Source organism: Ictidomys tridecemlineatus, chromosome 2, assembly GCF_052094955.1.
Source record: "Ictidomys tridecemlineatus isolate mIctTri1 chromosome 2, mIctTri1.hap1, whole genome shotgun sequence".
Lineage (NCBI taxonomy): Eukaryota > Metazoa > Chordata > Mammalia > Rodentia > Sciuridae > Ictidomys > Ictidomys tridecemlineatus.
The window spans coordinates 178,802,518-178,814,593 of NC_135478.1; the positions used below are offsets into that span (position 1 = coordinate 178,802,518).

Consider the following 12,076-nt stretch of genomic DNA (forward strand, 5'->3'; position numbering starts at 1 on the left):
TAGAAAGGGTCAACTATACAGTTGTCCTCTCTGAGGGGCACAGAACCCTACACTGTGGGTAGCTGCTGCCCCCTGATGGGCATAGGGAAACGGTTTGTTTTCTTTCTTTAAGAAAAACTTGGATCCAAAGTATTTCAAATAGTATTAGTAGAGAATGTTGCAGAGATATTGGAACAACCTTCTCCTCTGTACATATTTCGGCCAAGACTAGGAAGGCCTCACCACAGCTGGGGCCCTGAAGCTTGCATTTTAGTCCTTGGTGATGGAATTGTGGTTTTAAGGTGAAGGGTGCAGAAGGGAAAGAGAAAGAACAGGTAGGAATGTGGAATCTCAAAACAACTTTGTGCAAGCAATCCAGTTCATTTCCCTCATTTATTTGGCTCTCTTTATCCTAGGTAGGATTAACCTAGTAACCTTAACAATCTGTTTTGTATTTCAGTGCTCTCTCTCCTGAGTTATGTGTCTAAAAAGAACTGTGTGTGTGTGTGTTTTTTTTTTTTTAAAGCACATAACACTTACTTGGAGCTAGGGCTTCATAAATCTGATATTCAGAATTTCCCTTTCCCCCTAACACTACCAACCAGTCATCCATCCATCCTTAAATGTATTGAGAGTAGATAGGGCTTGAAGAGAAAAGGAAACTTACTTTTCAGTCTACCTTTTATTCTTTCTACCATAATTTAAAAGCAATGATTTAGAAAGTGCTTTGGTATTTTTTGCAGCTAAGTGTTCTGCAGATGCCGTGTTCTTGCAAACAGGTCAGTTCCTGAGCCTAATGTATGGCAAATACTCTTTGTGTTTCAGGACCCAGGAGCATCCAGATCTTCTCCTGCTCAGTTAGATCTCTCAAACTTAGATCTGTCTGATAAGCTGACCTGGGGGAACATCCTCTGTCTCTGATTGGAACTGGATTCTAAATCTGTACGCATAAGTTGGGTGCTTTGTTTGCTTTGGGTGTGTTCTGATACGATCTTGCACTGTACATGTTGTGATATATTTGTAAGATTTATTGAGTAAAGTCTGTCTCTCTCACTAGACTATCTTCTATAGGAGGGCAGGGACCTTGTTGTTTTTTTTTTTAACTCCCTGATTTTATCCCTAATGCCTGGCACATAGTGGGAGCTCAGTATTTATTGAAAGCATAATTGTATACTGTGTTAGTTAGCTTTTTGTCACTGTGACAAAGTACTTGAGAAAAACAACTTAGAGGAGAAAATTTATTTTTGGCTCATAGTTTCAAGTTTCAGAGATGTCAGTCTGTGGTCGTTAGGCTTAATTGTTTGGGGATGAGGTACATCAGAACATCATGGCAGAGGAAAAGAAGATAAAGGAAGAGGAGGGGAGAGGAGGAGAGGTGGGGACAAGATATAGTCCCCCAAGGGACTAGGTTGGACTACCTCCAACTAGGTTCCATCTCCTTCAGTTTCCACCACTCCCCAAAAGTCCATTCAAATTATGAATACATGAATGCATTAATCCACTGATGATGTCAGAGCCCACATTATTCCATTACTGCCCCCAAATCCGTCCTCGGAACATTGCTTCATTGGTGACCAAGCCTTCATGCTTTCAACACATGAGCATTTGGGGCACATTCCAGGTCCAAACCATAAACCATCTGTATGTATGCATACTTTAGTAGCTACACATTGTCAGTGAAGCCTAGATGACCTTAGTCTCATATTCTCTGAGAATTTGAGAATTGTCCAAATGGTGTACATCTGTGTGCGTTCTGCCTGCAGTTTAAGCGCGTAAACTGGAAATCTGTGGAGAACCTCAGAAAATATTTTAAAACATTCGTTATATGATAGATCCCGGATAAGGCCTAGAGCAAACCGGCCTTTCTTGCCTATCTTGAGGAATTGGGATAGATTTTCGGGAAGTGAGTTTTTCAGAAAGAGTAAACTGTTGATAAGTTTTCCAACAGTGGAGGGATCGGTGTTGAGACAGAGGGTGGAGCCTCGCTCAAAATCTCCACCCCCGGGGCGTCACTATTTTTTCTTTCCGGAACGTTTCTTCCCTGTCCCACTAGGCTTTCGGCACCGGAGTCATTTGAGAGAAGAGCACTTCCGGGATCGCCCGGCAAGTCGGCGTGGTTGTGGTACTCCAGCCAGTCTTTACCACCAGAGTACGGTGGCCGTGTTCACTCTTGGCCTCACGACCCTCGTTTTCCCGGTCTCATGGCCGGCCTGACCTTGTTTGTGGGTCGCCTCCCGCCCTCAGCCCGCAGCGAGCAGCTGGAAGAGCTGTTCAGTCAGGTGGGCCCGGTGAAGCAGTGCTTCGTGGTGACTGAGAAAGGTAGGGGGCGGGACGGTCTAGGAGAGGGCTGGGGTTTTCCTGGGGACGGGATCTCTTCGAGCACACCTTTTCAAATTTCGGGGAGCTAAATTATTCTTTATATGCCCCTGAGAGAATGCACCAGGAATTGAGTTTCTTTTTCAAACTGAATGGGCTTTAGACGGGCCTATAGGATCGGTTTATGAAAGTCAGAGCCTCGTTTTAGGTTTCCGTAGCGCTTTCAGTTTATATTATGCACATTTATGTTCGTGATCTTATTTGGTAATAATGAAAATAGCAAACTTTTTTTTTACCCTTTTGGTACTTTGGATTGAACCCAGGGGCGCTTTACCACTGAGCTATATTCTCAGCCTTTTAATCCGCCGCCCCCCCCCCCCCCCCCGTTTCTTTAAGTTACTGAGGCTACCTTCGAATTTATTAAACTTCTGCCTCAGCCTACTGAAACCCTGGGATCACAGGCAAGCACCACCACACCCAGCGGCAGTCAGTGGACTTTTAAGCCTTGCCCATGCTTTATTAAAAACAATGTTTTTGCAGGGTGCAGTGGCACAGGCCTGTAATCCCAGCGACTGGGGAGGCTGGGGCAGGAGGATCACAAGTTTTAGGCTAGCCTCAGCAACTTATAAGGCACTAAGCAACTCAAAATAAAATAAATAAATAAACAAAAAAGCTGTGGTTGTAGTTCTGTGGTAAAATGCCCCTGGGTTCAGTCCCCAGTAAAGTAAAAGCAAAGACTGCTTGCCAAGTGACAGTGCTGAGTTTGGTACATGTTCTCATTTAATTTTCTCAAAAGTCTTACTGGGTGAAGAATTTTATTCCTGTTTTACATACAGGAATAGAACTTAGGAAATATACTAACTTTGGTTTAAGTTCATACATCTAATAAATAGTAGACCCAGAATTTGATCATCAGACTTTGAGCTTTTAGTCAGTATGATAGTCATTTTTGCCTTTATTCATCAAGTGCTTATTGAATAGCTACTGTTGCTAGGGCAGTATTATAGGTCCTGGGGGTACAGCAGTGCACAACAAACCAGAAGTCCTTATTATATCTTTATAGTGTGGAAGACATCCAAAAAACCAAATAATCCAACTATATTGTGATGTGGGGGTAAATGCTAAGAAGAAAATTAAGAGAAGTGGGACAGGGAGTCTATGTACAGTTGGGGGGTTTCAGGGGAGGAGAGCCCATATAGACAGGGTGAAAGAGAGTGAGCTTTATGTCTTTTGGGGAAGAATATTCCAAAGAAGAAAAAACAGCAAGCTCAAGCATACTGAAGCAGGAGTGTGCTTGGTATATGGGAGAAGTAGCAAGGAGGGCAGGGTGACTGAAATAAGTGAAGCAAAAGGATTAGGAGATGAAATATAGAATACGAGGTCATATAGGACCTTTTAGGTCATTGCAAGGATTTGGGTTTTGCTGTGCTATGGGAAGCCACTGGTTTTAAGCAGAGAGCAGAAACTGATCTGGTTTACATTTTTAAATATTCTTCTGACTACTGTGTTGCAAATAGACTCTTGGAGAATAGGACAGAAGCAAAGAGACCATTAGTAGGCTCTTGGAATAATCAAGGTGAAAGATCATGATATTGGACTTAGATGGTAATAGTGGAGGTGGGAATAGGTGGTTGGAATATGGACATTTTTGAAGGTAAGACTGAAAGGATTTGCTGATGGATAATATATGGAGTATGAGCAAAAGGAGTCAGGAAGTTAGATCTAACTCCAAGGTTTTTGACTTGAGCCACTGAAGAGATTTACTGACTTGTGGAATGTTGCTGTATACTTCACCTTCTGTTTGATGTCTCCTAGGTGCATGGATGGCATGTATTAGAATGAGAATTATAAGGGTTTTAATTATAGGAACATTCCTTTCTCTCTCTTAGACTGACAAGGAACACTGAGATAGGCATCCGGTGTTACCCAAAATATACATTTAACTTCTTGTCAAGTACCAGACTTGTCTCTATAGGTGGCTGCTTTTTTGCCTTTTAGCAGAACAACTGGTAAGAACTGGTATCTTATGGACTCCCTTTTCCGCTCCGTGGTATCTATCTGAATATGTGAATGTGTGAATTATGTGTGCTAATAATGACCCCACTTTTAACTTCTGTTAAAAGTGGGGTCATTATTGTCAACATGGCTCTAATTGTTATTCAAGTCATGGCAACTGCCTGGTTCTTTTGTCATTCTAAGATTGATATAAGCAAATAAGAGAATGAGAGTGCTATATATTAATGTTTCTTAAACTGCAGATTATTATTCATTAGTGGGCCTTGTGTAGGTTTGACTAGAATTTTTTAAAAAATGAAGTAGAATAAAAGGAGTGCATTCATGTATGGTAAAGGATGAATATTTGGGCTGGGATATAACTCAGCTGGTAAAGTGCTTGCCTTGCATACACAAATCCCTGGGTTCAATCCCCAGCACCACACACACAAAAAATAAGGATGAATATTTGCAAAACTTTTATTTTGGTTTTATATAAAGTTCTGTGTGACAGTCTTTTTAGGGAAGAACATGCTTTTGAATGGGAATTCTGCTTTGAGTCTTCAGAATATAGGCTATATATAACCTTACCTTAAATCTTTTGTACTTTTGTCTAAATCATTAATGACTTCTCTTATTTAAAAAATTATACACTTTCTTGTCCAGGCAGCTGGAAAATATTGGACAGAGTGCTGTAACTCAGTGGAATGGGAGGGGCGGGGGGTGAGGTTAGGTTTTCCCCAATAGTAGTGTCATGTCTCTTAGCTTCTTTAAGATGAGGTAGTTTCAAAGGGTTTTTATGAGGATTCTGAATGTATTTGAGAATGCTTTGTGTAGACATAATTATTGGGCATTGAACTCCTTCACATTTGAGATGCTTTATTTTTGGTTGTTTTCATTAGGAAGGGCCTTGATTTTTTTTGTTCTTATTCTTTGAAAGGCGAGTAGGCAGGCTTTTGGTGTGAGGGAATTCCAAGAGAAAAGAAGTGATATCCTTGTCATGGTATGCTTTCCTGTTGTTAAGTGTCAACTTTAACCAGCTTATGTGGAGCTGCATCCTGTGTTACATTGCGCATGAATCTCTGGAGGAGATTCAAGTGTAGTTGAAAGGGAAGCAGAAGACAAGTTCTGTTTCTTTTGCAGGTAGTGGGTGGACCTTTTTAACACAATAAATTACTTAAAATTGTATCATGCAAACTATGTTAAACCAAAATAAACATACCAAAAAAGGGCCAAGTTGTGTTATAGTTGATTTTCATAATTATCACCTGCCTTATCCTAATATTCTTCTCTGGAATTCTGTGGAAGAATATGGGGCTGGTATGGAGGCATTAATTGAGCTACTAATGTCCTGTGTGACATTCACTTGCTTTCCTCTGTCTCAGATTATTCTTTGGCAAAAGGAACTTGCTGAACCTAATTTGCATTAAAGGTTTTATTTGATACTGAATAGCTAAGGCATTGTAGTAATGGTAATAATATCTGCAGAGCAGTGTTTATTGTTTGAGGTTCTTTTGTCAGGGCCTTAGGCATTTGTTGTTTATCTATTCTAGGCATGCACTTTACTACTGAGCTACATCCCTGGCCCTATTGCTGACTTATTCTAAAGAGGGACTGCAATCTTATATTCTGATTTTCAAAGTTACCATACTTACATTTCCTACCTTCCTTGGTGATCTTTCTTCCTATTTGATATTGAGTTCTTTGGGGATCTAATGTATATCATGGGTCCTCCAAATCTTTTTTTTTTTTTTTTTTAATACTACTGGGGATTGAACCCAAGGGTCCTCTACACTGCGTTAGATCCCCAGCCGTTTTTATTTTGTATTTTGAGACAAGGTCTTGCTAAGCCCTTTAAATTAATTAATTATTTTTTTGATGGTGCTGGGGATCGAACCCAGGGCCTTGTGCATGCTAGGCAAGCACCCTACCAACTGAGCTATATCCTCAGCCTCTTTATTTTGTATTTTGAGTCAATCCTTGAACTTGTAGTCATCCTGCCTCAGACTCCTGAGTAGCTGGGATTACAGGCATATGCCACCATGCCCAGCAGATCTTTCATACTTTTAAGATTATCAGGAAAGGGGGAAAACAGGAACTAACGGCAAGATACCAACTTAGAAAAGAAGAAGAAACCTAACAGTTTCTGAAAAAGTGGGGAAGGGGTCATAGATGCCAGCCTTGTATCTTTCTTTCCTGAGACATTTGGTAAACTGATCACAAGGTTTCTGCTAGTGTAAGCCTTTTTTTTTTTTTTTTTTTGGTATGTTAACTGCAATTTATTATTTTTAAAAATTTGTTCTAATTAGTTATACTGACAGTAGAATGCATTTTGACATATTGTACACAAATGGAGTAGCTTAAGCCTTTGAGGATTTACTTATTAGTGTTCTTGGCTTATGATTTTCTGTCCTATTCACCCTACTCACTTTTTTTTCTTGTTCCAGGGAGTAAAGTGTGTCGAGGCTTTGGCTATGTCACTTTTTCCATGCCAGAAGATGTTCAGAGGGCCCTCAAGGAGATTACTACGTTTGAAGGTTGCAAGATCAATGTGACTGTTGCCAAGAAAAAACTGAGGAATAAGTCCAAGGAAAAGAAGAAAAATGGTGAATTTCTAGTAATTGAAGGGAGTTTCCCCCCAGGTTGGAGAGCAGCACTATGAAAATGAAAGAGGGATAGCAGCCTTGGGTAGGCTTTAGAACTTAAGAGTTCCTTGAATTTGTTTTTGATATCCAGAATCACCTGGTGTATTTTGATATTCATTTGAGTCCTTTGCTTCCCCCTCAGCTTGGAAAATCTGGTGTTCCTGGTTAATATCATGCTTAACATTGTGGTAAATGCCATCTGTTACTAATAGCTTTTACCCTGAGATGTCTAACCTAGAAGTGATTCGTTTTGGAGCTTAGAGTTATTCCATGCCTTTTATATTTTTAGAAAATTCAGAGTCCCCAAAGAAGGAACTGAAGCCTAAGAAAGCTAAAGTGGCAGATAAGAAAGCCAGATTAATTATTCGGAACCTGAGTTTTAAGGTAAGTGATAAAGAACTTTTTTTTTTTTTTTGGCGGACACAACATCTTTGTTTGTATGTGGTGCTGAGGATCGAACCTGGGCCGCACGCATGCCAGGCGAGCGCGCTACCGCTTGAGCCACATCCCCAGCCCCAAGTGATAAAGAACTTAACTTAGTGCAAATACCTTCTGAAAATGTAGAAAGTGGGTTGCTGTATGTGTTCTGGAGGCAGTTGGAGCCAAGGTATGCTCACTGGTAGAGCTCCTTACAGGATGGTATAATTTGGCTTAATTCCTCCTGGGAATGAACCTTAGCCTACTAACTTGAAAAAATAGGCCTGTATTAACAATAACTTTTAAGGACATTGAATGGTAAGATGCCCTCCTTTTTGGGAAATCTGCTATGAAGGAGAGTGGAAAAACTCTGACATCTGCCTTTTTGGCCCCTTGGATACAAAAAAAAAGTAAATATATTTAAATATAAAGTAAGATGTCATCAATTCAGAATTGTTTTGATAACCTAGTTTCAGAAGTAAAAAAGAAATAAAATAAAAATATTCATATTATTCTTAATGATCTTTGTAGTCGATGCTTCATGTTTATTTGATGAGATAAATTTCTTATTTTTCTTTCTTCACTTTTGGCTATAGTGTTCAGAAGATGACTTGAAAACAATATTTGCTCAATTTGGAGCTGTTCTGGAAGTAAATATCCCAAGGAAGCAAGGTACTAATATCAATCTTCATCTGATGTCTTTTTCCATATTGCCTTGAACCAGAAATATAAGCTTCATGTCTTACTCTTTATGAGCCCTAGATGTATATCATGGGTCCTATATACTTTTTTTTTTTTTTTAATGGTATTGGGGATTGAACCCAGGGGTCCTCTATACTGAGTTAGATCCTCAGCCCTTTTTATTTTTTATTTTGAGATAAGATCTTACTAATTTGCTAAACCCTTTTTATTTTGTATTTTTTTCCCTTTTTTTGGTGGTACTGGGAATTGAATATGATGATAGGCTATTTATGAAATGTCTGACACAGAACTTGGCAAGTAATGAAAACCCAAGTAATAGTGCTAGTCCCTTGATGGTTTTTAGTTAGATTAGGATTAATTTTAGAAGATAAGTTACTTTTGCTTTTGACTTCTTGGCTCTCCTCAAGCATGAGTCAGGGTTCACTTAACAAGAGAATATAAACTATTGCCTTTGGGAAGGGACTACCTGGCTGGTTGTTGGGATTTGGGCCATTTTGTCAGCCCAGGTTGCTCTGATCTCCTCCTTAGTGCTTTGTGGCTCCGCACTGCTGCCTCTAAATTTTTTGTACATTTTATATAGATGGAAAGATGCGTGGTTTTGCTTTTGTTCAGTTCAAAAATCTCCTAGAAGCAGGAAAAGCTCTCAAAGGAATGAACATGAAAGAGATAAAAGGTAAGTTTTCTATAACCATACCGTGACCCAGATATTTCTGGTATTTGGGTGAATTAGCACAGTAACCCACTTTCAACATTTTTTTAAAAGGTGTTTGCACTGTGAAGAGTCACTACTAGCTGTTTTGGTAAAATATTTCTAGTGCTTGATCTTGAAGTTAAACTTGACAGAATACATGCTAGGATTCTTGTCTTTATTTGGTGAGAGTATCCTCTTAAATTTTTAATGAAGAATGTCCTGGAAATAATCACTGATAGATGCAGGTTGGTATCTAGATTCCTCCTCTTGGTTGTGACTACTATTCAGCATTCATGGACTATTAAACTCACTGAGGCTACTCAGGTACTGTGCCTAAGGGATTTTCTAGCTTTTGAGTAGGGTGCCCATTAGTCCAGAATGCCTGTTTTGCTACTTGCTGATTTAACTGGAAACAATGTTCTAATTCTTCATTTTTTTTTCTCCTTCATTTTTACTAAAGTGTGGTGCCTGTGATAGGCAAAATTTGTAATTGTTAAAATGTTTTAAGAATTAAAAAGAGCAGCTAAAGTTCAGTCATTTCTGAATTGGTGTTTCCTTGCCTCCACTGGTTCCATTACTGTCTTTCATGGGTTGAAAGTCACATACAGGAGTAGGGATATTAAGGAGGAGAAAGCCTTGCTGATGCCACTTTCCTATTTGACAGGGCGGACAGTGGCAGTGGACTGGGCCGTGGCAAAAGATAAATATAAAGATACAAAGACTGTTTCTGCCCCAGGTAAGGCATTGGATAGGAGGGTTGGATATCCTGGATGAGTGTGTGAAAAAAACTCTTGTGTTTATGCCAAAAGTATGAAGGAAACTGCTTGTCAGAGTGAGAATATTGGGCTGGAGACATCAAAAGCACAAGAGTAGGCAAAAAAACAAACAAAAAAAACCAAAACCGAGCATTCAGGAAAAACTCTGAGTTCCTTAGGCTCAGAAATGAGCCCAGAGCTTTGTGTCACTTCTTATCAGACCATCTGGTGATTTGATACCAAAATAAGATCTTTTTAGTTCTAAGCCCACTCATGGGGTATGGACATGGGTGAGGAAGGGCCCGAATTTTATTGTTCCCTGTACTTGCTTTCTTTCCCAACTTTTCATGGGAATGATGAAACGTTCAGAATAGAGAAACTTGAAACTTGAATTTCATTTAGAGAATAGTTGGTTTTTGAGCCACCAGGGTCTCAGAATAGATCTCACTGAGATTGAAGTTTATGCTTGGTCCTCTGAGTGATCATTGTGCTGGGTATAGTATATAAGTGGTGGGCTGTACGGAGAGGCTGAGCTGCTGTTCTCTAATTCTAGGGCAGGTAACCTTCAGGCTTCTGAAGATGAGACAAACTCTAGAGAAATCTGGTTGATGAGTGTTTTGTTTTTCTTTTTCTTTTTTCCTTCCTCATAGCTTCATTTCTTATATATAATTGTCTCTTGGTACCTATGGGGGATTGGTTCCAGGATCCCCCTCAGATACCAAAATTCTGGGATGTCAAAGTTTCTTATATAAAATGGTGTAGGTTTGCATGGATTCTACAGTATCCTCCCATGTATTTTAAATAATTTACAGACTACTTTTAATACTCAGTACAGTGTAGTGCTGTGTAAATAGATGTTATACTGAGTTGTTTTGAGAATGATTACAGAGAAAAAAAGTATAGTTTTGATCTATATTTAGTTGAATCTCAGGATGTGGAACCAGTAGTTATGAATGACCTACCATACAGTCAAGAAAAATCTATGAAATTCTGAAAAAACAAAGAACTAGAAACTTGGAGTATTAGTTGCTCCAGTTAAAACAACCTTGTTTTGGCTATTAGAGAAATTCCTAACTTTGTTTACCTTCCTCCATAGATGAGGAGAAGAGTCATAAACCTAAATGTCAGGAATCAACTAAAAAGAATAGCAAGGTGGAAGAGGAAGAAGAAGAAGATGATGATCATGATGATGATTTCGACGACGACGATGACGATGATGATGATGATGATGATGATGAAGAGGAGGAGGAGGAGGAGAATAAAGAATCAAAAATGACCAATCATGTGCAAATTCAGAAGAGGTAAGCAGTGAGCCTGTTCTGAGACAATCGAGGAAGATACAGGATTGTCCCTGAGAGGGAGAATTTTCCTGTCTTCCTAAAATTGATGTGCATAATGAAGTGGAATAGCCATGAAACAACTCAGATCCTTAGGTCTGAACTATGTCATTGCAGAGCAGTCAAAAGAGCAGCTCCTGAAGAAAGTAGTGAGGAAGACCACTCTGATGAGGACAGTGACCTGGAGGAAAGAGATAGCATTGATGATGGAGAGGGATTGGCACAGAGTGATAGCAGTGCTGAAGAAAAAGAGGATGAAGGTTTGGTTGGATCTTCATAAATAATAAGTTATTGAGACATGTTACATAATTTCTGCCCCGGTCTCTTTAAATAGGACCCTAAGTTGTTCAACCAAATTTATGTTTAAATGCTGAAAAGGAAACCTTTATGTTCCTTTCTTTTTAAGGTTTTTTTTGCTTGACATTTAATTTTTGTTTTCAAAATGAATTTAAAGTGGTGTTTGAGGATTAAGACTCTTTCCTGGGCAATTTAAAACCTAGTTTAATACTGAGATACTAAAGTCTTCATTGTCCAAATTGAATAAATAACTGGATAAATAGGATATATTGCATGTCAATACCAAAGTGGTGTCAAACAACCTTTTTTTGAGTTGAGATGGGTTAAATAATTGAATAATGAACTCAGGCTGCCATGACAAAGTACCATAGACTGGGAAGCTTAAACATGAGATTTATTTTCTCACAAGTTCCAGATCAAGGTGCTGACTGATTTCTGGTTTTCTTCCTGGCTTGTAAAGTGCTGCCGTCTAACTGTGGCCTCATATAGCCTTTCCCTGTGTGCTTCAATGTGGGGAGAGAGAAAATGAGTTCTGGTCTTTCTTCCACTTCTTATAAGGACACTAAACCTGTTGAATGTCCTCACTTAGCTTTAATTAACTCCCCAAAGTCCCTATTTCCCAATACAATCACATTGGGTGTTAGGGCTTCAGTGTATGAATTTTGGAGGGACACAGTTCATGTTAAGGACCTCTGCAAGCATTTTGTAAAACTGTTACAAATCCCTATTGCTACCTTGATTGAGGGTTAACTCATTTATTGAGGAAGGCAAGTCATTATAGAAAAAGAAATGACCAAGAACTGGACCTTTGGCTTGTCTAGTTGGACATTTTTATTCAGCTCTTTGACTTTCATATTGGTTTGACCATATGAGAAATCAGAGGAAACAAGATTTTCTATGAGGTTGGAATGGTAGCCACTTTAGAATTGAAACTTTTACACTGAA

The 12,076-nt window shown here is 39.2% G+C and overlaps 1 protein-coding gene across 2 annotated transcripts in view; it reads left to right on the forward strand.

The window, feature by feature from the left end:
- Positions 1-2,041: 2,041 nt before the first annotated feature.
- The window catches only part of Rbm28 (RNA binding motif protein 28), a 31,959-nt gene continuing 21,924 nt past the window's right edge, over positions 2,042-12,076 (forward strand). Inside the window, exons 1-8 of one of the 2 annotated variants that reach the window (XM_005319418.5) lie at positions 2,042-2,298; positions 6,735-6,893; positions 7,222-7,316; positions 7,946-8,021; positions 8,632-8,724; positions 9,407-9,478; positions 10,594-10,798; positions 10,952-11,094. In XM_005319418.5, the coding sequence (XP_005319475.2) occupies positions 2,181-2,298; positions 6,735-6,893; positions 7,222-7,316; positions 7,946-8,021; positions 8,632-8,724; positions 9,407-9,478; positions 10,594-10,798; positions 10,952-11,094 (961 nt within the window). In that variant the 5' untranslated portion in view covers positions 2,042-2,180. The remainder of the gene's footprint in view (positions 2,299-6,734; positions 6,894-7,221; positions 7,317-7,945; positions 8,022-8,631; positions 8,725-9,406; positions 9,479-10,593; positions 10,799-10,951; positions 11,095-12,076) is intronic. The other variant, XM_021722401.3, reaches the window with a different exon arrangement.